The sequence below is a fragment of the Synchiropus splendidus genome, chromosome 1, assembly GCF_027744825.2.
Source record: "Synchiropus splendidus isolate RoL2022-P1 chromosome 1, RoL_Sspl_1.0, whole genome shotgun sequence".
NCBI classification, from domain to species: Eukaryota; Metazoa; Chordata; class Actinopteri; order Syngnathiformes; family Callionymidae; genus Synchiropus; species Synchiropus splendidus.
The window spans coordinates 42,091,182-42,116,532 of NC_071334.1; the positions used below are offsets into that span (position 1 = coordinate 42,091,182).

Here is a 25,351-nt window from a genome sequence, read left to right on the forward strand (position 1 = left end):
TGCTCTGAGCCGTGGGGGCGGCGGCTTGGAGCACAAGCAGCCAGGTTTATTGTTTATGTTCCAAAGTTAAACGCACGTCACAGTCTTTGAACAATATTTTGATATTTTGTTGGAATAGCTCTTACTTTTTCATTTTTTTATCATTTCCCGTATAAACAATAATCTGAATAGCAACTTGACCAAAATCGCAGCCAGTTAGTGGCTCATTCTGTAAAGAGCCGCATGAAAGTGGGCAAAGAGCCGCATGCGGCTCGGAAGCCTCAGGTTGGCCAGGCCTGCAATAAGGCAACCTCCTGTCTGTGAATATTCTGATAATGCGATAGAGGACAATGATCAGATATCAACCACAATGTTGGTTCTGTTGATTTGGAAATAGGGATGTCAATAGATTAACATTTTAATCTCAACGAGTCACATTAAAACTGAGTTAATTCGCAATTAATGGCAAACAAATCTCTGTATTAGTTCCAAATGTAGCTTAAATGAAGATGTTCACAACACCAGAGTGGCTAATAATGCTTTCCTCAAGCAAACATTTGTTGACTCTAACAACCCAACGTAACGGATACTGCCAAGAACTTTCTTCAGAATAATCTCAGAGGCAATGAGGAGGCTCAACAACATTGTAAATTACACTTTGAACAGATACAAAATGTGTCAATCTTTTGCCTTTAATTGTGCAATTAATTGAGAATTTTTTTTAATCTATTGACAGCCCTAATTAGAACACAAAATATGTTGCACTAAGCAACAACCAGACAGGTCGATCACGTCACAAGAGGGAGCTCCTTTTGATACATCCATTAGGAGCTCTTCAGAGCCAGTATCAGAGAGTAGATGCAGAACCTTTGTGAAGTAACTTAAAAAACGAGGGACACGTGGCAACCATCTGTGTCATCGGAACTCTTCAACTCATCATAACACTGTTGTACATGTACCTTTTGGCCTGAAAAGTCAAACATCTCAAATGGGTTCTGAAGCCGATTGCAATACCGACGGGTTACAAACATAAACATTAGTGCAGCACAAAAGCAGCGAAGAGAAGCAGCCATCTCAGAACTCGCCCAGTCCCACCGTTTAAACACACTTATGATATATTTTTTACTGTTGAACCAAAGAGAGAAGACCATTCACTGTGTGGAGCTGACTCACATGCTCCATCCTCTGAAAAGCGCAAGTTATCACTTCCAGAACAGCGTGGTTACGTCACAAGATGGTGGCAGTGTTTGACCCAGTTACTAGGATCAAACTTCGCAGTCGTCTGCAGCACGGCGTAGTGAATTTAATGATGATTTTTTTTTTTTTTTGCAGACACAGAATGAAAACAACTCTTTCGAATTATGTCTTAGGTGAATTGATGTCGGTGACCATTTAATGCAAACTTGGGGAAATGACTAACAGCAGCTTTTCTCAGCGCGCATGAAAAAACTCTGAAACTCCTGATCTTGTACATGCAATCAAATACCTCATGGCAACAAATTCATCAGTGTAAACAGGTGGAAGTTTACATGTGACTCAGGTGAGGGTCAGGATTATAGCTTAATCCCAGGTGTAAACACGTACTGAGGCCAAGTTTGTACACACAAGACATCTGCACGAAAGACACAGCCACTCCATCTCCACCACTTTCTGTCTCTGTGCCATGGCAGATGTTGTGCATCTGGCTCTGTGAACTGTAAACGGCCCTGGGAGAGCCCTGGCCTGGAGCTGGGAACAAATTCACAGTAGAGGAAACTTTAAGCTGAAACAAGAACAACAACATCTCTACTTACTGCAGTACAAAAACAACTCTGACAAATCCTGACTTGATGTCCCCAACAGATGGGAAAAAACGCGCAGCGGGAGCTGAATCATCTGGTAAGAAGATGGCGAGTCCAAGTGAGCCAACAATATGCTTTCATAAATGCACAGCAGGGTTCATATTTGTGCCCATAGCCACAATAACTGGGAGGGACGGCTTGTTAGAAGAACTAAACTAAAAATTGACCGTCATCATCTTCAAGTGATCCCGAATGGATTGTAGCGAATGTTGGCATTTAGGAATTATGGGCTGCTCTCCTGAAAAGATCACTTCCCTACAGCAATCAATAAAATGCTCCCATTAGGGTCATAATATCAGATGGGAATTGGTGTCTCTCCTGCCCCTGAGGTTCAACACAACAGATGGATGATAAACAGTTAATGATGATGCAAATAAAGCGTATCACAGCCCAACTTCAGTCTGGGGATAAATACTCCATGAGGTCATGCCGGCGCTCAGGGAACAGTGTAGTGAAATATGTTATGAATTATCTGGCTGGAACTGATTTTTCTTACACCATCTGGTTTCTTCGTGTGGCTTGTTTTGAAGTATCATCTAGTCATAAATAAGCAATCACAACCATCAAGATGAAAAGCCTTTCTCATTTGAAGTATTTAAAAGCAAACTTGATGAAGAGCCATTGTACGGCCCAGAACAGAACAGTTGAACAATTCCAACGTGCAACTAACAACTCAAGCATACACACGCAGAAAGGAACACAGATGTGGTGAGGAGGATACTAGGTAGCTTTGTAATATTTAGACAAACATTTCATCAGAGAACCAATGTTTATGTCCTGACAGAAATATGAGAGTGCAAAAAAAGAGTTTTAATACACTACAGTAAGGGCCTTGAATGAACGAAACGTTAATGGTGTGTAATGGCAGGAGAAGTAAGCCTCAGCTTTTGCATCACAACTGACAATGGAGTTAATTTCTTGAGCCACAGAGGGAGCGGATGTAGCATAATGACACTAAGAAAACACAGTGACCTACAAGTGGAACCAAAGGGCCCATTAAGACTTATTATACACCCATTCGTCCCGTCAGTAGAGGCTGATGAGAGCCGCTTCAAACTAGGAAGCACCCATCAACCGCTCTCAGCGTGGCAATCAGTGACAGAGCTGAACAACAGACGCTACTTCACCCGTTCGGGAAACAATGCAAAAATAGACTCATTGTTCTCCAATGAAATCCAAGCAAAACTGACAAATTCACATTCAAAGTTAACCTTCAATAGACAGCTCTAAATCCAGGGATTGTTTGCACAGTTACCTTCATGTTTACAGGCTGAAGACCTTTTATGCAACAATTCTGGAAACAGGACACACTATATGAAGGTAAATTTACTAGTCAATATACTCATTTCAGGATTCACAGTGAAAAGCCCCTGAAACACAAGGACTTTCCACACAGCCAAGAAATACAATACTGCCACATTTTCAACTGTGTAAAGAGATGGTTTCATCCCTGCAGATAAAAAGATGGAATATCAGTTGCTTTATTCCATAATCCAGTTTACTTTACTTCCTTCAGGCGGTTAGTTGTACTCAGGCAAATATCAATGACAACTTGCATCACACCCACAAGAAACACTGATTGATGACTGAAATATCTAAGCGATAGAGATATCAGAATCCCAAATGGCACCATTATCCAGGGTTACACCTTATATCATCTATGCACGAAAATGTCTCTCATTTTCATTGTTGGTGTTCAGATAAAATGACAGTTCATAGTAAACTCTGAAGAGACCTACTGGTAGTGGACCCAGGACGGCCCCAGCATCTTCTTAAATTGGGTGAGGCCCACAATGTCAATGTAGATGAGCTCCACTATCTTGTCGCCCTGAGTGGGACAGCTGGATTTGTTTCCCATGACTCTGCGCATGATCCTGAAGGAGAGGGGGGGAGGATAGAGTCGAGGTTAAAATCACATTTCACAGGAGTCGCCTGAATGGTGAATCAAGTAGGGGTGCACCAAAGTCCCAACAGACTGATACCATTTTTCCCCCTTAATCCCATCACACACAATTATTTGATTATTATTATTAAACAACAATAACACTGGACAACACTGTACAGAAAACATTTACTTTAACCTGACAGACCACTCCTCTTTTCATCAACTACATGTCCACGGAATGAGTATCTGGGGTCCAGGTGCGTGATTAGCTGCTGATCTTCAACAATAGAATGCAACTGCTCGTCCAAAACAATAAACTCCATTAGCATTGGGTTTGCCTGTGCTTAGCTCCAGTTAGGATTCGTTCGTTAGCCACTTGGTAGCGTTCAAATTCAGCGCTGTGATTTGAGGCCAAGCACACTCTGAGCAAATCAATAGTTCAGTAACGGAGAGCAGATGGAAAAGTAATGCTTCCCAGTTAACTGTTCTCCATGTGACAAAAAAAGAAATCAGCAAAGTGAGATTAGTCATTGTAACAAAGGCACAGCCCAAGTCTGCAACTACTCAATTTTTGCACGACTCAATTGCAGTCAAGTAAGATTTTGAATAAGGCACAAAATTAAGTGGCAAATGTCAGTAATCTTTTTCCATCCCTGAGCCATCACTCAACCGGACCCTACATAAAAAAAAATGTTAGTTAAATTTAGAGTGTGAAAAAACACACATACAGTGGTGGAAGGTTTCAGACAAAACTGACACAATAACGTATATGTTATAAAAATAGTTTTCAAAAGGTGTGGCAGCATTATAAGGACACAAACAAACAGTTTTTTTTTATCATTTACAAGAAAAACTAAATCCTTGAGAGTTCCATTATGTGATCTCAACACTGACTGTAGTTCACAAATTATAGAATTATAAAATGTGTTAAAAATTGAACAAAAAAATTCAATAAAACCATCACATCATCATATGAATATTTAGTAGCCCTGACGTGAGCACAAAATGGAATGCATGCCCAAAAAAGTTTTCCACCACTGTACTTATGTAATAAATCATCATATATAGATAATAATTGTTGCTGACCATTTGCATTGGTGCGGATGGATATGGAGATCTGACAATGGAGCACACATCCTGGACAGTGTAGTTGGTCAGCTAACACATGGATATTTAAAGCTCACACTGCCTTTATTCCCACAATTGATGAAAAGAGGATAATTGAAAACAATTACTGTAATTTCCGGACTATTAGCCGCTACATCTGTCTCGCAGTCTACGACGCAGCTAATATATGGAATTTTACAGGCTAAAGAGCATAATGCTGCCAAAATATTTATTCTTGTCACAACAAACCGATGACATCACCGGCGTCTAATTTACCTTAAAGCACTCATAATCAGCTGTTTTTGCCCGCAGCTCCGCCCACATGAGACATGTAACAGCAGCTGAGACCGACGGTGGTGTCAGAACTTCGGACAAGCGGACCAAAACAGCACATTTTGAGTGCTTTAGTGTCAATAAAAATGTGGGGAGTTCATGATTCAAGTTCAGAACATTGATGAGTTGGTTTCATGAGTCAGTCATGCTGGACCCCGTTTTCAAAACTAGTTTATAAGTGATCCTCATGCATTTTTGAGATGGGTGCACCACTGACTTTACTACGGCGCACACAGCACCACTGCGCTTGACCTGCGCTTACAGAACGTTGCGGCTTATGTATGAACAAGATACATTTTTTAATTTTGTGGGTGCGGCTAATATTCTTTCAACCTATCTTTATGAGATCGCCACACTTAACAGACCAGATAATCCAAAATGACATGCACATATTTAAAGCAAGACTTCAGAGTACTGACTCTTTGAGCTCCGCCAGAGAAGCCGAGATGCGAACATCGTGGCCCAAAAGATACAGCGTGGTTATGAGGTCACTCCACTGAACCAGCTCTCCTAGAGGGCCACCACTGAAGGCGTTTTCTGCAATCTTGAAACCAGACTCTTTGGTCAGCAGGCCCAAGTGCACCAGTATCTGAGTGTTGGAACAAAGAAACCATGTATTAATACAAACACAAACTCAGCAGTTGAAGGTAGAATTATGAGATGAAGTTATTTTTCTCAATGGGTTGAAAGGAATAAAATTATTAGCAGTGAAAAGACATGGCTTTCTGGTCATTGATGGAACAGAGTGTTCCACAAAAGGAGGCTGAAGGAAGTGCATGATTAGTCCAAGATGTCAGAAGCTTTTTCATTATCAACATTCAAGTTAAGTACTGCAGCAAAACGTGCAGGATCAACACGCAGAGATTAACAGCACAAAGGGATAAATGGTTGAGAAAAGTATGAAGCTTTTGAAGTCTGCAGTTTTCTACACACAAAGATCTGGTTTAACAGAAACAACAAACAACAACAAAATAGATTTAATGTGATGACCTGTTGAATAAGTAAACCTGATCTGCAAAGGGAGATGGTTTACATCAGCAATGATGTGTCATGGGAATGTTAGGTGAATTATTCAGTAGGCCAGCAAAATGCGCAGAGTGCATTATTCAGCAGCCAGAGCAGCTACCAGCCTAAGCCACAATGGAATACCCATGTCAATCTTTCCACGCCGCCGAATGTAGGACGCTAATGTATGAGCATAAATAAGTATGTGATGATAGGTAAGTAATTCAGAGTGGATTGTATTGCAATCTTGCAGCTCAATAAAACCTTTTATGAAGTAGGAAATGCCTCCGATGGTCTAACTGGCGTGGACAATACAAAAACAGGCAGTATATTGTTTAAGTAACGATTACAGTCAACTCTTCCATTGAAACTTGCAACAGCGAGTCCATTTCCTTAGTTTTTTTAACTGACTGGAAACAAATGGGCAAGACGGCAAAAGCTGGATAAGAGATTGAGATTTCATTTTTCATTTCCATCTGAATCTGATACGCAACTTGGCAAGTAGCATGGTTTGTAAGGAAAGATCATTTTGGAAGAATAATGATAAAAATCAAAACAAATTAAAGTGAAGTTTCTTGCTTGAGCTTGATCTCAATTGACATCACTGAACCTTTGCATTCTTCTTTTGGGGAGCTTATCCAGGGGGGAGTGACTGCCTCTTTAGAGGTATAATATAGGCTCTATAGGGTCAAAAGCCCACAACCTGCTCTATACTTGTAGCGGTGTTTGTTTGGTCATCATCCAACCATGATCATTTCGGTTGCATTGTCCTTTCCCTCGGCCGTCAGATTGATGAATTTGTGATCAGTCCTTGTTGCTTGTGGGTTATTTATTTTATTTTAATTATTGTGATTATTATTTATGTTTGTTACTTATATTTTGACTGCACATTTTGCAAAGCACTTTCCAAGTTAGTGGGATTCTGATTGCGAAATGTCACCAAATATTGGAGGAAACTATCATGATACTGTCGTCTACCTTCTTTCTCCGCCGCTTAGCCAAGTTCTGTTTCCTAGCCAGTGAGCGGATGGCGCTGACCCACGGAACAGCCATCCGTTTAATCCTCAGCATCATCCAGCGGAACTCCTCACGCTGTGACATTCCCCGGTAGAGCTCATCAAAGCTGGTCCTGATCTCAGTCTGCACAGTAAATACAATAGATTTAGTTTTTCAAAAACAAAACAGAGTTCGTTCACACCTAGTATGTCAAACTCAAGACAATGCATTATATATGGCAACAAGATCACTTCACAATCCTATTATTAATGACCTATGGGTTTAAAAAAAGTCCCATGAAATCTTGTATAAATACCATAATTCCTGGACTATGGCGTGCATCGGAATATTAGCCACACTCACTGAATTTAAAAAGGAAAATAGATGTTGTTTATGCATAAACCGCATCGGTCTATAAGCCGCAGGTGCAGTGGTGCCGTTTGCTGTAGAGAGGTCAGTGGTTTACTCGCTTAAAAATGTATGACGATCACTTCTACAATAGTTTTAAATGTTTTATTGACATAAAAGGGCTGATAATGTTTTCAAACCCGCGTGCCCACAGCTCCACCAACAAAGCCGTTTTCCTGGAGGACCAGAGATGAGAAGCAGAAGCCGAGACTGTGGTGTCAGAACTTCGGACACACGGGCGTAAACAGCGCATTTTGAGCGCTTTAATGTCAATACAACATGTGACCAGTTCATGATTCAAATTATATAAAAGCCTGTGATTTCTTATGTTTGATGTGACGAGGCTCAATAATTTGGCACATCATTTATAAACAATTAAATATGTTTGACGATCTGAAGCATTTAAGTGTGACAAAAATAAAAAAAAGACAAAAATCAAGATGGTGGCAAACACTCATCACACCCCTGCATTCTTAATTAAAAATGGTCAATGAAAATATTTCATGAATGTGAATACAATGTTCCCCCGGGATCATACTTCACACAAAAAAACCAACAAACCAAACTGGTTTAGGACTCCCTGATCTTGCGGTCCATGGCACATTTTATTAGGTTTTAAAGGAAGGGGGACATTTAAAGGCCACCAAAGCGGCAGGGAGATGATAAACATGGTAAATGGATAACTACTTTTATTATCTTTCAGAAGGTTAAAGAGGTACCATCCAACTACCTCAAAGGCAATGGTGAGATAAAACTGTAAAATTATTTAGTGTACCATTTTACTATGAGGAAGGAATTCAGAAAGGAGGCAGAAAGCCTTTAAGAAGGACAAAACACATGGGAAATCATGATATCATAGATTACATTGGATAAGACGTGCTATTAGCAAATGGGCCACTAAAATGTACACTTTTGATTGACTAATATTGGGGCTTAAAACTTACAGTGGACTACAGTTCTAATGGAGTCCTAAAAGAAAGCAGACAGGAGCTTGAATGAAAGATGGTGATGAAAAGACAGCAACATTAGCTGCTGCTAAGGTGGCTAAACAAGGTTGCAGCTTGGCATTAGCATCCCTCACACTGACAGGAAATCACTACTGTGGGCTAAACCTATTAAAATTTAACCCTGAATTAAAATCTCCCCAGCCTGTCGAATGGCAGCTGCCCAATATGGGTGCTCAGGGTTCCTGAAGCTTCCACTGAGAGGATGAAGAGTGCTTAATATTGATTCTCCCTCAGCGGTGACAGAGGGATGGGTTTTTTGAGCAATGATGCTATGGACACCACACAGCCAAGACAGGAGCTCTAAGCAGGATTTGAGTGAGCGGTCCCAGTGACAGGATTGAAGATCATTATTCCAGATTTGTTCTGTGGTCTCACGAGTTCAACTGACACTGAAGAAAGCGCCTCGATTGTGCATTTATTGACCCGTTTCATTTGAATGCCCTCAATGTCCTCTTAAATTTTTGTTCCCAAATGTAAATTTAAAAATGAAGCAAGTGAATGAAAAGAAAAATTTGAAAAAAGGTAGCATTCAACAGATATTCAGAAATGCATAGGATGAGGTCATTGAAATCCTTCCAAGACACATTGATCTATCTAGAAATACTGAGGTTACTGTCTCGAATGAGCTGTAAATTTCATAATGGATTGCTACTCACAAGCAATGCTCCCCACCTAACACCCAACTATATCAGCATTACATTAAAAGTTGCCCAGCATACTCATACGCTTTAGCAAGGTCGAGTCCATTTTTCATTAGAAGGGTTTAAGGCAACTAAGACGTAAAACAACGTCCTAAAGTGACATTTCCTGCGGTTGCTCACCTGTCCCATTCTGTCGGTCTCTTCATTTAACATTCTCGACCTCCAGGGCAGATGGGGGCACCAGTTCTCCACCTGTCAAATGGTATGGAGATTAAATAATGTTACACGCATGAAATAACAGGAGGAATCATCCTTCAGTGTTTCCCTCCAAAGACTGTCACAGCAAGTCAGTCTCCTTTGCCTGTCTTGCAAGACAGACCACTCCGCTTCACTTTCTTTCACCTTGAACCTCTTTTTCCAACATTCTTCTACAACCACTTACTTTGTCTACAAACCACATGGGCAGTCCCATCTATATGTCTCTCTGAGAATACCTTAATATCAAGCTGTACCAGGGCTGCTGTCATGCAGTCCAGAGACAGACCGCATAGAGAAGAGAGACAGAGTAAAAAGGACAGCTGTAGCTGCATGGAAATACATGCACACTGCACAGTGCCATGGCAACCCTCAGATCACATGACAGTCAGGCCAAAGGCAGTGAGAATCGATACAATAGACTTGATTTTCACTCCAGCAGTAAATGACTCAGTGTGTTTGCTGCTCATCAGAAGGTTAGAACAGACCATTGGAGAGAAGTATTTCTCCTCAAAATGGATTTTGCTGCCTTCCCATCTTTTTAATGTTTCAGTGCAAAAAATAGATTCCTTGAGAGCTTTCAGCACACATACAATATGTATGTTAGAATAGTGATTACTTCAGCCTTACAGGAGATAGAGTTCGATTTAAAAATAAAATAACACACAGGCATGAATAATTAATAAGAACAGGAATAAAATGGCCATCACCACCAAATAACACCAGTTCAAAGAGAACTTACCTGCCAAGACAAATAGTACCAGGCAGACTTCATCTGTTACCATGGTAAAAAAAAAAGTTCCTTTTCCTGATCACATGCTATATTGGGCTATTTCCACATTCCTAAATAATAATTTCATAATTCATTAATGTCAAGTTAAGCTTCCAGTGAAATTCCCATTATACAATATAATTGATCACATTAGTAATCTCCAAGTACATTCTTGCAAGCATAAAATATTGTCACATCTCATAGAATGGTGATACATTTGCATAGATCGCGTCCACTGAAGTTTTCTCATTGATATTAATTTTCTTCAGAGATGGAATTAATTTCTAAATAGCAAAGAATTAAAAAAAAATCCAGCCCAGGCTTGTATTTATTCTAAAGCTATTTTCTTATTTAGTTCATCTTGCTGTCTTCAACTTCTGTTTTACGGTTTCCCAATTCAGTCCAGTTTGCTCTCATTAATAATACAATCCATTTCACATTCACCTTTGCTCTCATTTTTAGAGCTTCAATCTGGGAAGATTAAGTAACAGGCAAATCCAAATGCTGTCTAAGTACCTTGCTCACTAAAGAGATATTGACGGCGCCGCCAATACCGTAGCGGAGGTCCGTCCAGTATCCTACTATTTTATTGTGTTTTGCCGAGGCGCTAGCACAGCGGGAAACCTGCATGTGTTGATGTGAACCAAGGCAGACGACCACGTCAGAGAACCTATGAGGACCCCTCCATCTAATAACATAAACACAGATCCTCAGAGTCGACCGGCGTCATTATCAAAGGTTCACTTTATTAATAATAAGTTAAAAATTATGATCGTGAACCAAAGTCCACCACACTCTCCACAGCTGTCACACGTCGATGTCAGCTGTCAAACGTCGCGGAGCTGGAGAGCAAGTCCAATGCAGCAAGTGTGTCACATGTTTATCGAATTTATCGTGAGACACAGAATTGTCATTGTGGAGATTGTATTTGGTGGTATGTTGTGTACGATAAATTATCGCCCATCCCTAGTTACAACACAGTCTTCTGTGAGAAGAGGAACACAAACACTTTATCCTGTTGAACAGCATTGTACAATGTGCCATTCCAGTCAATCCACTAGTGTCATGAGAAAAGTCTGTGAGTTAAGTAAATGAAACAGCACAACGTTCCTTTCATCATAGAAAAAGCATGAAATTATTCAATGCTAGAACAGTATGGTAAAATATATGGGGGGAAATGTGAAATAATGAAGTCATGAAAAAGAATACTGAATTAATTTCATACTTTAATAAGTCACAATTTCAGGCAACTATTATTTGTTTGACCATGACACACGACAAATGAGCTCACCTCACTCAGGTATATGAAGAAAGAACAAGTTGATCCATCCACTCCATAGTTGCTGTAGCATGAGTCGGAGCGCCACATTTCCTTCATCCACTGGAAAATCACCAGAAAATATTGAAACCAGAACAAGACTGCGATTAAAAAAAAAATACCTTTGAATCACTCTGAAATATGTAAAGCAAATGTGCTATGTGAGTGACACAGGCATATTGTTGACGGTGTCTGTGGAGGACTGGGCCCCGTACAACAGATGGTGAGTGAGATAGGCGTCTATCAGCTCAGACACACACCTACACAGAGAAACCGAGGGTGCAATATAAACAGAGAGGACATGTCGCCTTGTAACTGTGGGTTACTACAGCCTTGAACAAATCACCAGCAAGTGGAATGAAACCCTAGTATGTCGAGCCCAGAAAAGATCATCTAAAAGTGTAACTAAAGGGAAACGCCTTCAGAATGTTGTGGATTCCTTCTTGATCTTAAGACCATGTTAAACAGTAAAATTTTTGAGTGTGGGATTCACCTTGATCTTGCCCTCACAGTGAGGGAAACCATCCAGAGGTGGCAGCTCACACTTCTCCTGAGCACCATTCAGGAGGTCTAAAGTCAAGCAAAAACAGAGAGAAAGAAAATCAATAAGGTCTCCAGACGCTCAGATTTCACTTGTCTTCAGGCTCACATTGCAGTTGTTTTGCCGTCAGGCTGTGACAATTAGCACAGTAGGTGGAGTGTTTGCATGTGGCCAGACGAAAAAAATGTGTCCTGAACTACAGAAGACACTAAATTTGGTTTGCAAAGGAAAAGCAGTTAAACATGTTGATACAACAACACCAGATATTTCCATTCAAAATCCATCATGCAGGTCCAAAATACACCACAGAACATGTGGCATTTAGTTCAATTAAGTTATATTATAAAATACAGAAGACAATTCTTCTCACTCCTAAAACGTAATTAAACATGGATGAATATGTCTACTGAAGTTAGACACAGATACTATATGCTCCTGTAATCGTGAATGAATAATTCTATTCCTGAAATGCACAACTTCTTACACCAACAGCCATGCAAATTTATTGATAGAAAAATACCATGTATGATTAAAAGAACAAATCTGTAAATATGATGACAGAATCATCTTAAAGACAGTTTCAATTTAAACTCTGCGGGAATAGTGATCTGTATATCTAGCCAACTCAAGCACAAAATCAAGTGAAGCGATTAATAAAAAACATTTATGAACACCAGCAAATGAAACATGATATTTGCAGCTTTGTTGGATAGAACTGTTCAGTGGTTGGTTCACTTTGGTCCAACAGGCAGGTTGAGTCACCGATGGAAGCCTTCAGAGCGACAGCCCATTACTCTGCGGGCAGAGGGAATGGACAGCCACCAGGATCACCTCTTGCACTGCAATCTGAACTCTCATATAGAAAATGAAACAGCAAAATGCTCGCATCAGCACCGATGCCGCCTCAATGATTTTCTCTTCCCAGTAAACAAAAATCTCGGCATCGGGGGGGAGAGAGAGAGAGAGAGAGGACGAGGGGGACAAATATATTTCCCACATTACGTTCAGTATCCCAGGAAGCCTGAATCATCAGCAGACCAGAGCTGCTGATTCTCTTCAATATAATCACCTTTCGCCGGAGAGTAACGTCATCATCAACGACCTTGGGATAAATAACATACAGCTGCTATAAATGGATTAAAGCAGGGCACAGTTTGATGCAAGATACTTTATAAGTCATATTTTCTTGGGAAATATGCAAGGGTTGTGAATGCTGATAACAGTGAAGGGATTTGACTGATGCTCAAGGAGCCACAGCTCTATATTATATATTTTATGATGTTATGATTATTTTTGATAATATATCATGGGTATTTAATTGTTTGGTAGCTTGTGACCTCACTCTTCATGTGAGGACGCTTTCTGCACGTTTGTATTGTTCATGTCTTGGGTTTTCTATGCTGTTTATATAATATGGTATAAAGTTTTCTTTTGCGAGTCAATAATGTCAATAATGTAATGTACTTGCACTTAAATTGATGTATTTAAATTGCTCAGGAGTGACTAGCAACCTTTTAGCACGTGTTTGCTGAACACTAATGACAACACACCGCAGCATGGACTGGACTGAGATGTGTGGTTGAACCACTTGGATCGAGCACCGTTCTCATCAGAGACATGGGCATAAGACATTTTTAATATATAAAACCTTGTTGGTCAAACAGCCTCGGCATTAGAATTCAATTACTTAATCCAGTTTAGGTAATTCATTGGTAAATATGCAACACTTTGGTTAGTTAAAAATTGTCTTGTGGGTACGACCGAACTGTTTACTGTGGTGACCTCTTGTCCCAGCATACAGTAGTCGATTTCATGGAGTTTAGTGGATCAGTTTTTACTTATACCCTTGTTAGGATATTGTGAAGTTAGCACTCATTAACATAAAGCTTTCCCCAGCCTCTCCCCCGAAAACCTGTACTCACAAGGTGTTTTACCCAGAACTGGTACTGCCAAGAAGAGAAACACAATCGAACATGCACACACTTTTTGACCATCGTTTCCTCAATTTGCTCATTCAACAAAACAGATGTAAATACTGAAGTCACTCTTTTGCAACATCTTGTTCCAGAGAAACTGAAAGTGGAAATCCCCGAGCACCTTGCCTCAACAGACAAAGAATATATTAGGCCTCAGTTTCCATTGATGACCACTTTGGAAAAGTATCACTTTCCACCATGTCAAAACAGAATCTCATGGTTCACAGGTGTTGATTTTTGTCATTTTCCATTTCACAGATAAACAGTTAAAAGCCTTACTCAGAGCCAGAATGAAGCAAATGAACTTTTCACACTTGATGTCACAGAAAAAAAAAACATTTTTTGTTTAATATGCTTTTTATCAAGAACGAAGGCCAAAAAACATGTCATCAATTCAAGATGAAGTCAACAAACTGGAAAATGCTTTAGACAGTAACACCTGTGTTTGAACCAAATTTCTTTTCAAATAATCACTAAAATCATAAACGTCAACACATGACAGTGCAGTAAGATAATGGCAACTTTGAAAATAAGTCTGATACTTTGTTAGAATTGCAGATTATGTTATTCTTGCCGGTCAGGACTTTGCATTTCACAGATGATCCTTTTTTTTTCTAGACCCTGAGTGAGTGTGCCATTCAACCAGCCATCCGGAAGAAAATTAGCTTCTGGACAAATCTTATTATGATTACTGTCAAGCTAAAGGAGTGGCTGCCAGGATGGAGCTAAATATAGGCTCTAGCATAATGAAATATTTTGGGAGAGGTGCCACTTCAGAAAGAATACAAACCTGTTAAAACTGAGATGACTGCTAGACAACCAATAATGATGAGCTAATATGCCATTAAACCTAATGCCAAAGTAAAAAAAAAGTGAACAGCTGAGATCGTCAACTGTGCAACATTTAGGTTCTCATTAGCTGGACTGTAGGATGCAATGTGGACGTGCAGTCAGTTGAACAGCATCATTTGACAATAACTCATATGACACATGTAGTTATTCACGGTCCTCTTTGAGTGGGTTCAACACTGTATGCTAAAATTAACACCAAAAGGTCTGCAAATGAATTGGGGACATCTGGTAAGAGCTTCTCTTATTCCATTGCATCTTGCCACATTCTCATGGACTCTTTTTAGAGAACCTAAACTCTAGACTGTGAACTGTTATTTGGCTTATTCTTAATACAGATACAGTGATAAACAGATTGCAGCTAATTATTTTCAATTAATTATGGATGCTCCGATCAGGGTTTTTGCTGCCGATCACCAATACTGACCAGCCAGAGTGCTGTGAAAACATCAACCATTAAATCATTTTAATTCAGACACATTTAAATGTACCTTTTCAAAAAAGCAAAAAAAAAAAACAAAAACTTGCAGAATGCAGCAACTATTATGTCAAAAGAACAACTGAAAAACATTTAATTTGATGTGGGACGTCGCAGTTTGGTGACCCTCTGGAGACCTTGCTATGTCTGTGAGATATTTACATACTGGCCGCTTGTAGCAGGACTTGACAGAGAGCACTGCATTTATGCAAGGTGCACTCCGGATATTTGAAAAAGTTTCCCATTCAGGTGGCTAACGAACGATGGTGACGGACTTGTTTCGTAAAAGACACCTGACAAAGGCTGCTCATCTAGGGCAATTAGCTTAGAATTACAAATGTCACACTCGGACCGGCGGGTGTTGCTAAGCATCAGCTGCGCTAACAGCCAGCTGCTGAGGAACCAGCGCTCTCACTTTCATGAGCCCAGAAAACTCTCCGGGCTCCTTCAAGTGTGCTTTAAATGGCGGGTTTCATTTGAAGGCACTTCCCTGCACAGCATTGTCCTGTGCAAACTTTACATGACAGATTGAAAGAACTTTCACAGCCAACATGCTGCTGCCCAGTGAGCAGCGAGTAGTGAGGACGCATCACAACCGGCGGGGCTTCATCAGACGCCGGCTGTCGCACATGATCGGTTGCTGTAATCGGCAATGACAGGTAGTGATCTGCTTTCACAATCACGCTGAAATCGGCCGATCACGATCGGTGACTGGTGAGAGGGGTCAGCGGATACTGAGGCGCAAAGTACAAAGGGGTCACCGACTTTCTGCACAGTCAATTGTTACAGATCTCCAAACTTCATGTGGCCTTGAGATTAGCCGATCCATGCGATCAGTGATCCTGATCTGAGCATCCCCAATTACATGAAAAACATCGTCTAAACTCACATCACTATTGACCATTTAAATCGAGGCACAGCATATGTGTGATCCAGGGCATGAGAGAAAATAGAAAAATAACTTTGATCTCCTCATAAAGTCCCCATTCTTTTTTCTCCCAATCTTGGAGCAGAAACTTAGGCTCCATATTGTGTGCGCGAATGAACTGTATTTTGTTATGACATAGCATACACAATCCTTGTTTCATTTGGTGTCTTAATTCCATTTTGTCCTTGATTAAGGATTCATTTTCTTTCTACCTTCTATCCAAGAAACAAAAAAGGATAAGTGGTAAAAGTCTTCAGGGTGAAGATCAGCCTCATAAATACAAGTGCAGAGCAAATGTTTCCCCTAACTTCCCCTGAGAAAAATGCAGACTGGTCTCAACTTGTCTCTTGTTGGTCTGTAGGTTGACTAACCCTTTCATGCTCCGTCTGAAATTATATCAGTTGGGGTGACTAAAGTAGCAGAAAGTACAATACGGACTTTTTAAAAAATCTAATACTACTGTATTTGATGTTGAACTACACCCATTATTTAGTTGAAATGACAATTCATGACATAACGCAAGTATCTGCACGTCTTTGAAACCCATATTTTACCATATACACCTGTCCCAAGACCCATGTTGCCATAGTATCGTCAGATGTTAAGATGTATTATTAGATTATATATATATATGTATAATATATGTATACTACTGATTCTTCCTTGACAAATGTCACACTTTTTTACAGTATGAATCATTACAGTATGCTGTCAGTATGCTGCATGCTGTACTGCTATAGTCCTATGGCTGTGCCTCACGCACACCTTGATAGCAGCTAGCTTGAAACACGTCGTCAACACGGTCCAGACTGTTATCACGCAAAGTGTCTCACCCAACAGAGTTGCCTTCCATCTGTGCAAAGACAGAAGAGCCATTTTTTGTAGTTGTGATTAATGTGGGCGTCACTTCCTTAGTTTGATCTCTATTTATCTGCCCAGTAGCTTTTCTGAGCTGTCTGTAAAAACACGTCACAGAACCAGATCTTTGCCTCATTTCAGCATTTTTATCATCAGCCTGTCTCACATGTGGAATCAGTGACTATGGGACTTCCAAAAACAAAAATGGCTTCAAACCATACACTGTTTTTAGTTCTTGACACCCGATCTCAAGAGACAACACTTTAACTCCTCAAGCAAACCAAAAACTGCCTTGGGTGACCATTTTCAGAAAATGTCTTCTCTGATGACCAATTCATGATTTTGTTCTTGAAAGGCAGAATTTTTGCTGAAACCACTTGACTTATAATTCATTCAAATAATAATTGAAGATGTATGAAATTGAAGACTTAATTATTTAAGATTATTTAACATGTCACTCATCTGCCGAGAGATGCCAGCTACTGGGAATACCCCAAATCCATCCTTCAGACATCTGGCTGAGTCAAAACCATGGTTTGGGACAAGGAGACAATGTTATGATAAACAGGTTATTTCTTGTCAAGCTACTTTTACACATTGCAAATACAAAGTTAATGTACATATTTGACCACAATGTGTACTTCTGCATTTACAAGCACATATACATATAAACATCCTCGAGCACTAGGCAAGAAAGAACTGCTGGGTTGTAGAGATCATTCTTACACAAGCTCTGTGAATGCAAATGACCATAGTGATAGTGAGAAAAACTTGAAACAAATTATTTATCTGATGCTTTTGAAATTCAAAATGGCTAGTCCATTTTGAACCCTTAATGACATTTTGCCTTGTGAATTTAAGTTTTGGAGGAAAAAAGCGCATGTGTCCTACACTTCATCACTCTAATTCACTCATAAACACCTTTGGAGTTGCAAAACTTCACTCTACCTTTACAAGAAAGCAGCACCTTGTTCTTTCAGCTGAATTAAACTCAGCTAAGTGGCAGACAATCAACGGAAATTTAAAAAAAGGGTTGCACAGTACAAACTCGACTCCTATTGGAATTATGTCCATGAGAGTAGCCTCCAAACCTATACTGCACCCACAGTGTGCCTTGTGTAATGTTGTCAACGTAAAGACGCATCATGAAAACCACTGTTGGAATAGTGCAATTAAACACATGTAGCAAGATCACGAACTATGGTTGTGTACATTCATGAACAATATAGTGAAGACCTCCTCATAGAAGATGACGTAGGTAGTATCTTACCAGCCACATTGACTTTTTCCGGATTGCTGGAGCTGGGTGACATAGCGATGGTGCCGTTGGTCAAGCTGACATTGGAGCCATTAAAGATGTTCTCTACCTTGGATTCCAATTTGCCAAGCCGCAGCATGATATTATCTAGCAGCACTGCCAGGGTCTTCTTCAAGTCTGGAAGAAAATAACAGATAAATAAATGATTTGTAAAGATATTAATTTGTAATGTCAAACTGAGATACAAACAACCCTTTGTGTTTGTCACAACATGGTGGAACAAACCATAATAATCTCATATTCCTGATAATATGGGTAGGATGAAGGCCTTCTAGTATAGGTAAATAATAACGATAACACCATTGATGCCGAGCTCTAATAATACACAGTGGAAAACTGTTGGAAAACTGTCTATTTTGATAGAAGCAGTTACTGAACCAAAAATTAGGGGCCAGAGCTGGTTTCTACCTTCAGCAAAAATGAGCTTGAAAACTGGATAACTCTAATTTGACTTGTTATCGTTGGTAATGCCATGCTAACTTTCTCTTTCAACAGCAGTAGATATTGGAGAATTTTCCAGTCATCCTAAACTGTTGAAAGAAAATGTTTCCCTTCGCGTTCCAGCATGAACATTGAATGATTGTATTGTTATTGTATCATAGACCCCAGACCAACCCCCATATTCTAAATGTCTTTATCTTGGACTACTTTACAAACTTACATAAGCACTGTTTCCCAGCATTGGAATTTGTGCAAACGATCAAGGGCAAGGATATGAACACAACATTGCATTGCACCCAGTAATCAAAGTCTGAAAGTAGTTACCAGTGTGTGCAGAAAGAGAGGACTATCAGTGGTTTTAAGATGTCCTCCAAATTGAGAGACTTGTGCTTATCATAAATAAATGCATAAATATTTAGGGATTCATATTTAGTGAAGTAGATCCAAGCTTTAGCTCACAGCAAATCTGGTTGCAGTGCAGCGTTTTGTGCCGTGCCACAAACAGAACTAATGCAAGTCAATCAACTAGCTAGTCCATGCGGCCTATTTCCTGGATCCACACTGCCGGATCACACAGCTATAAGAGGTTTGAGTAACTTTTACTTTTGGTGTAAGACAAGCAGGAGAAGAAAGAATGGCTCATGATTAACTTAAAATTCAGCCAGCTTCTTCAAAATAAATCACTGCGATTTTCAATCATATTCTACTCTTGACAAGTGGTCAGAAGACAGATGACCTCACTTGATACTTGACACCAGTGATCAGTGGTGTTGTGTATGTGACATGCAAGTTTACACAGTATACCCACTGGGAGGGGAAGGTTGGGGATTTCTGGATGCCATCATATCACCACTGATTTGGGCATTTATGACATCATCATGATCGCCCAATCAAATGACAAATATGGTGGGTTTTCTTGAAAGATGCGTTTTATATTTATACATGAGTGATGTTGTAACTCCTTTAAATTGTACACAGCGGTGAAACAATGACAGAACAAAACAGTTCTGGCAATTTCCCCAGAAAAACACACTACTTGCTCATGATGGTTATCATTTTTGGACAAGCAGCAAGCAAGAGCTGCCAGCTCATACCACACCTGGAGCCTGTAGTCAATGAAATGAGGAGCACTCTATTAGGTTGTAAGGCAATATTCCACTATTGAACAAGTGATGAGTGAAAAGTGTTCATTGAAAAGGGAATAAAAGTGATTCATTTTATGCGAAACACTTCAACAGTGTTATTCTTATTTCATAGCTTTGTGTAACTAATTCAAAATAAAATTGACTCTGTTTGATTTAGTGAAAAATAACAATAAAATCGACCAGTTAAGTACAGAGTCCAGGAAGTGACATGCATGTGTTTTGTTTTTTTTTTGTGGATGTGACATGTAAGACATTATTTTCTTATCCCAAGATAACGGTTATCTCGAGATTAATTTTTATCTCAAGATACAATCGTAAATGTCTACCTCTGCCTCAAAAGCATTTTGTATAGATCCACCTGTAACCACTAGGTCTCTCGTAACCGTTCGTCAACTTTGTCAAACAGTTATGAAGCCAAGTGGGGGGCGTAGTAGTTGCAGGTGGATGTATACAAATCCTTTTGAGGCAGAGGCAGTTACACTTGAGCTTACATTTACAATTGTATCTTGAGATAAAAATTATGGAGATACAAATTATCGCAAGCTAAATTATCTCAAGATAACTTATCTTACAAAAAAATAGCCATGCATGTCATATCCAAAACAATAAACACATACATGTGCCACATGTAGTCGCTATCTGCCAAAAAAAGTGAAGATCGTTCCCATAATTCATGAGGATACATCATTTTTTAATAGGTTTTGAAAATAACTCGCAGCACTCTATAAAGGATGTATGATGAAAAACAAACTTGGCAGTGAGACCAGAGACCCAGGTTTACGATAGCTTGCAATTACACTCATTTAACTGTGGCGCCGCCAAAAGCAAATATTCTCAAACTACACATAGCAGCTTTAAGAAGCATGAGGGGAAAAAGGTTTACCCACAGTGGTCAGAAGGGGAGAAAGTGGAAAACTGACTGCACTTGTCTTCGATGGTCCTAACCCCAATAAATGCATGAAATGCATTTGAAAACACATGATTACTTTTAAGTTAACCTGTGATCTAAAGCTTTCGTCTATGACAGCCTAACCCTGATGCTGAGAATAGTCTGCCCTTGCATTCAATGGGCAAATTTTCATAAGCATCACTGGCAGAGGGCACAACTATTGGCTCAGACAGTGGGGAGAAGGCCAAAAAAAAAAAAAAAAAAACGAGTAATAACTGTGGCATTTAAGCTAGAATGTCCTAAAACAGGTCAGTGGCAATGGAAATATCAGGATCTTGTTATGTGTATATTGGCTTTTCTGTGTGAAGATTGAGAGGAAAAAACGTTAGGGCTCGATGATAATTGCAGCGTGTCTGTCACTCAAGTGCCACGTTTTTCCTGGTCGTGCTGCATTAGAGATGCCAGTTTTCATTACGTCATAGAGATTGGCAAGGGAAGAATAGGCCTTGGCATGTAATCCAGCCAAGACTTGTGTAAAGAGTGGTGCCAGATAATTTGTCTGACTTGGACTAGCTCGCTACGGTGGGAAGGAATTGATGCAGGGCCTGTTACTGCACTGAGACAAGAAGAAAAGAAATCTACCAAATCGGGTTATCGGGCATGAACATGAGTGGGAGTAAATGAGAAGAATGAGTATTACATGATTCCACAATCAGCATACCAGCCAACACTTAAAGCATTGGAGGAAAAGGAACGCAATACATAACTGATTTTGTCATTTTGTTGAAACTTGCTATTGTTATATCAACTTTGAACTCTATAAGACGAGTTTGAATTAAAATCCTATTTTTATTCGGACCATTATTTAAAACAAATACTCAAATGTACAAATGTTCATGGCCTGTTTTACTGATGACACCACAGTCCTTAGGGCTGAGTGTGGGGGAAACGCAGATAATGCAATTATGTGCAGAAAAACTTTCTTATAACATCATTACAGTTTGTTTTTCATTTAAACTTTGAAATGGATTGAATGAATCCCTTAATTAACAAAATAACTCCAGTGTACAAAACAAAATTGCAGTCAAGTGCTGCAAAGTATTGCTTTGCGATGTTTGAGCCAATCAATATTTTCTTACACCCCGAGGTGCTATCATATTTAGCTCAAGTATTATTTATTGTCCCTTGGAATGCTACTATGTACAGGGGTCGGACAAAATAATGGAAAGACCTTAAAGCTAAAAAAATTACACAATGCACAGATTATCATATTGCAAATCTTATGTTTTTAATCTAAATCGAAATTAAGTAACATGCTGCGACCAAGAAACAGCAATCAGCAATCCAAACTCTAGATCAAAATAAAAATGTAAATGTTTGAAATGTTTAAGTTATATCGAGTTAAAGTTTACAAAATGGTTGCCTCACTGAAAACGCTCTGATCTACACTGAAATAGTGACAAATGCCACACAAGCCCTTTACTGAGATGCTGAGTTCCTCTCCCACTCTTGGTGAATGTTTGTCCTCATTCTTGTGTTAGACGCCATTAAGTTTAGAGTTGTGTAAATGTAACGTTTTTGGTGTTTTATATGTAAAAATAAATAAATAAAAAAATTAACAAAACACAGTCAATCAAGAAGCGGTCCAGCAGAGAAACAAGGAAGTAGTGAAGGGAGGTTTTGACATCTATTCAATATTGAATTGAAAAACAAAAAGCTACTTTCTATCCAACCTGCGTTTGCTGTCCCCACGCAGCCAGTTTCTTTATATGTCTAGCCGGAAGCTCAACTATAGTTCCACGAGCAGCACCTCATAATAACTGAGCATAATAACCTTATGAGGTTTTTCCATTTAAAAACACGCTGAAAACCACACGAATCATGTCCAATTCCATGATGCATAATGTATTTTCAGCAAGTTTCGATACGTTTGGTCATATGAGATTTCAGCATTAAAAAGATAATTATTCTGAAGCCGTGGCGGCTGTCGTGTAAGCTGTGGTGTGCACCACAACCAAAATCCTGACATTTGTCTGTGGCGTTACTTATCCAGTGGGTCACCGACACCAAACAAGCTTCGATGGCCAGATGTAAATATAAAGTCAGAAATGTAGACAAAATTAATCAGTAAAACTGAGCATTCTGTGTTGGCCCCATTTTGTTATTTTTAAAAGTAAATTCATCTGAAATGTTCATGTTAAGGTGAGACTCTTCTTAAGACTAAATAATTCTTAAACACCAGGAAAAGCATAATAGGGCTCTTTTAAATTAATGAAATTCCTTTTTAGACCCTGCAAGAGAAAGCTCATTGCAAGAGCACTCTCTCAGGTTATATATGACAAAAGTTTTAACTACAAAAGATTGTCTGGCAATCAGCAGGAATAACATTTGTCTGTTTCAACATGAATTCCCCAAGTATACGTTTGCTCTCTGCAATGAATATCTTTCAAAGCGCATCCAAAAAGCACATCTGGTCAGAAAAAGTAGACGGGAGACTTCAAACCCACAGGGGATTCCGGGTCCAAGTTTATGGAGTCCTAATACGCTTTTCCATGAGTTCGTAGCACTCCGGAGCAGGGATGCTCCCATTCGGATTTTGCTGCCGATCAGCAATACCGATCAGCCAGAGTGCCGATCACCACTACCGATCAAAAGGATTGGCTATGAATTCAATGAAAAATGATGAGACCTTCTGTGTACATGATGTGAAAAAAATCAACCATTAAATCATTTTAATTCAGAAACGTTTTTATATACATCTTCAAGGAGGCAAAAAATAGACAAACCTTGCAGAATGCAGCAACTATTGAGTCAAACAGATGACTGAAAAGCATTTAATTTGATGTGAGATGTTGCAGTTTGTCGGATCTCTAGAGACTTTCCTAAATATTTAGATACTGGCCGCTTGTAGTGGGACTATATTCATGAGTTTCCACTCCAGACGTTTTCAAAAGTTTCAGATTCAGTTGGCTAACGAACGCGGCACCCAACTCCAACAGCGACGGATCTGGCCGTTTCCGTCTCCGCGTATACGACACCTGAGAAAGGCTGGTCATCTAGCTGGCAATTAATAGGCATTTAATGGACAATTCGGTTAGCATTCCGAATGTCACGTTCACACTGGCGAGTGTTGCTACTGTAAGCGTTAGTTGTGCTAACAGCCATCTGCCGAGGAAACAGCGGTCTCATTTTCACAAGCCCAGAAAACTCTCTGTGCTCCGTCAAGCGGAGGTGCTTTAAATGCCGCATTTAACTTTATTATTATCCACCGGAGGCGGCAGCCCAGAATCAAATGTTTGAGAAGAACAAACTCCACAACCAACATAGCGAGTGTGGAAGAAGTATTGATCATGTATCTCTTTCACAAAAGAGGAGAACGGGAGCAGTGTTGAAGGAAGCGGTGGTTGGTGAGGCCATTAAATATATATTGCCACTGGAGTTCAGAGAATTTCCGCCATTGCTATGTCTTCTCCATCAACACCAGTAAATTATTATCAGGCCCATGTCTCATGTTTGGCCTCCTTTCACTCAGTTTTCTGGTTGTCTGTGGTGTGAACTATCAACTGAGATTGTCTATTTCTGACAGCTTGTGCCGCTGGCTCTGCTGTCTTGTCTTACTTCAGACTCATCTTTTTAGCCTCGGCTGCACTTGCGCGTCTGTCCTTCACCTCCCTGAACAATGTTGTAAAACTGTTACAGAAATAAAATGGCTTGATATTGAATCACTTTGGAGCGTTAAAAATTCTGTTGCAATACTAAGAACAAGACTAAAATGTGACCAAACCCTTAAGGGCTCACTAAGCCTACTGGCACTCTATGGTAAAGATTACATAAGCTCAGGGCAATCACTGTTGATCCCTTTGTTTAATGTCATCACCAAGAAAAGCACTGAACCAACAAGACAATGTCACACAACATGAGACAGGAGGGGCAGTACACAATGAACTTCCATGAGCTCAAACCAGTAATACAAGCTGTAAACCACACCCAGGCCTGTTGAGAAAACCCCTGAATAGTGATATTGGACCTGTGGAGCAGAATGAGAGAGCAGGTTGTGGTCACTCCACAATGGATGAGTTGGAACACAAGACTTGTCACTGAATACTGGCTGGTCAGGTCAGTTTCAATATGAACTGGTAACTACCATGTTGACAAAGGTCACCATGATAAGGGCTTCCTGTTGAAACTAAAATTGGGGCTTCAGAACACCCCTAATCTGAGCCCCTTTTCATTCATGGTCAAATTTAGCTTTTACAAGGGCTGAAGTGATTCACTCATTCAATTTATACCAAGCTTTTGTGTATTTTTGCTGCATGGTGCATGGAGTGTCGGCGTCCATTTATTTCTGAGACAGTGACAAAGAACAAGAGACTGTTCCGGA

At 39.8% G+C, this 25,351-nt stretch overlaps 1 protein-coding gene across 1 annotated transcript in view; it reads right to left on the minus strand.

Annotated features, from left to right (window-relative positions):
* Positions 1-25,351, minus strand: part of mgat5 (alpha-1,6-mannosylglycoprotein 6-beta-N-acetylglucosaminyltransferase) — a 65,645-nt gene that overhangs the window by 23,787 nt on the left and 16,507 nt on the right. Inside the window, exons 3-9 of the mRNA XM_053866009.1 lie at positions 18,448-18,612; positions 12,041-12,117; positions 11,521-11,610; positions 9,383-9,454; positions 7,129-7,290; positions 5,565-5,734; positions 3,560-3,694 (exon numbers count right to left, since the gene is read on the minus strand). Coding sequence (XP_053721984.1) covers positions 3,560-3,694; positions 5,565-5,734; positions 7,129-7,290; positions 9,383-9,454; positions 11,521-11,610; positions 12,041-12,117; positions 18,448-18,612 — 871 coding nt within the window. The remainder of the gene's footprint in view (positions 1-3,559; positions 3,695-5,564; positions 5,735-7,128; positions 7,291-9,382; positions 9,455-11,520; positions 11,611-12,040; positions 12,118-18,447; positions 18,613-25,351) is intronic.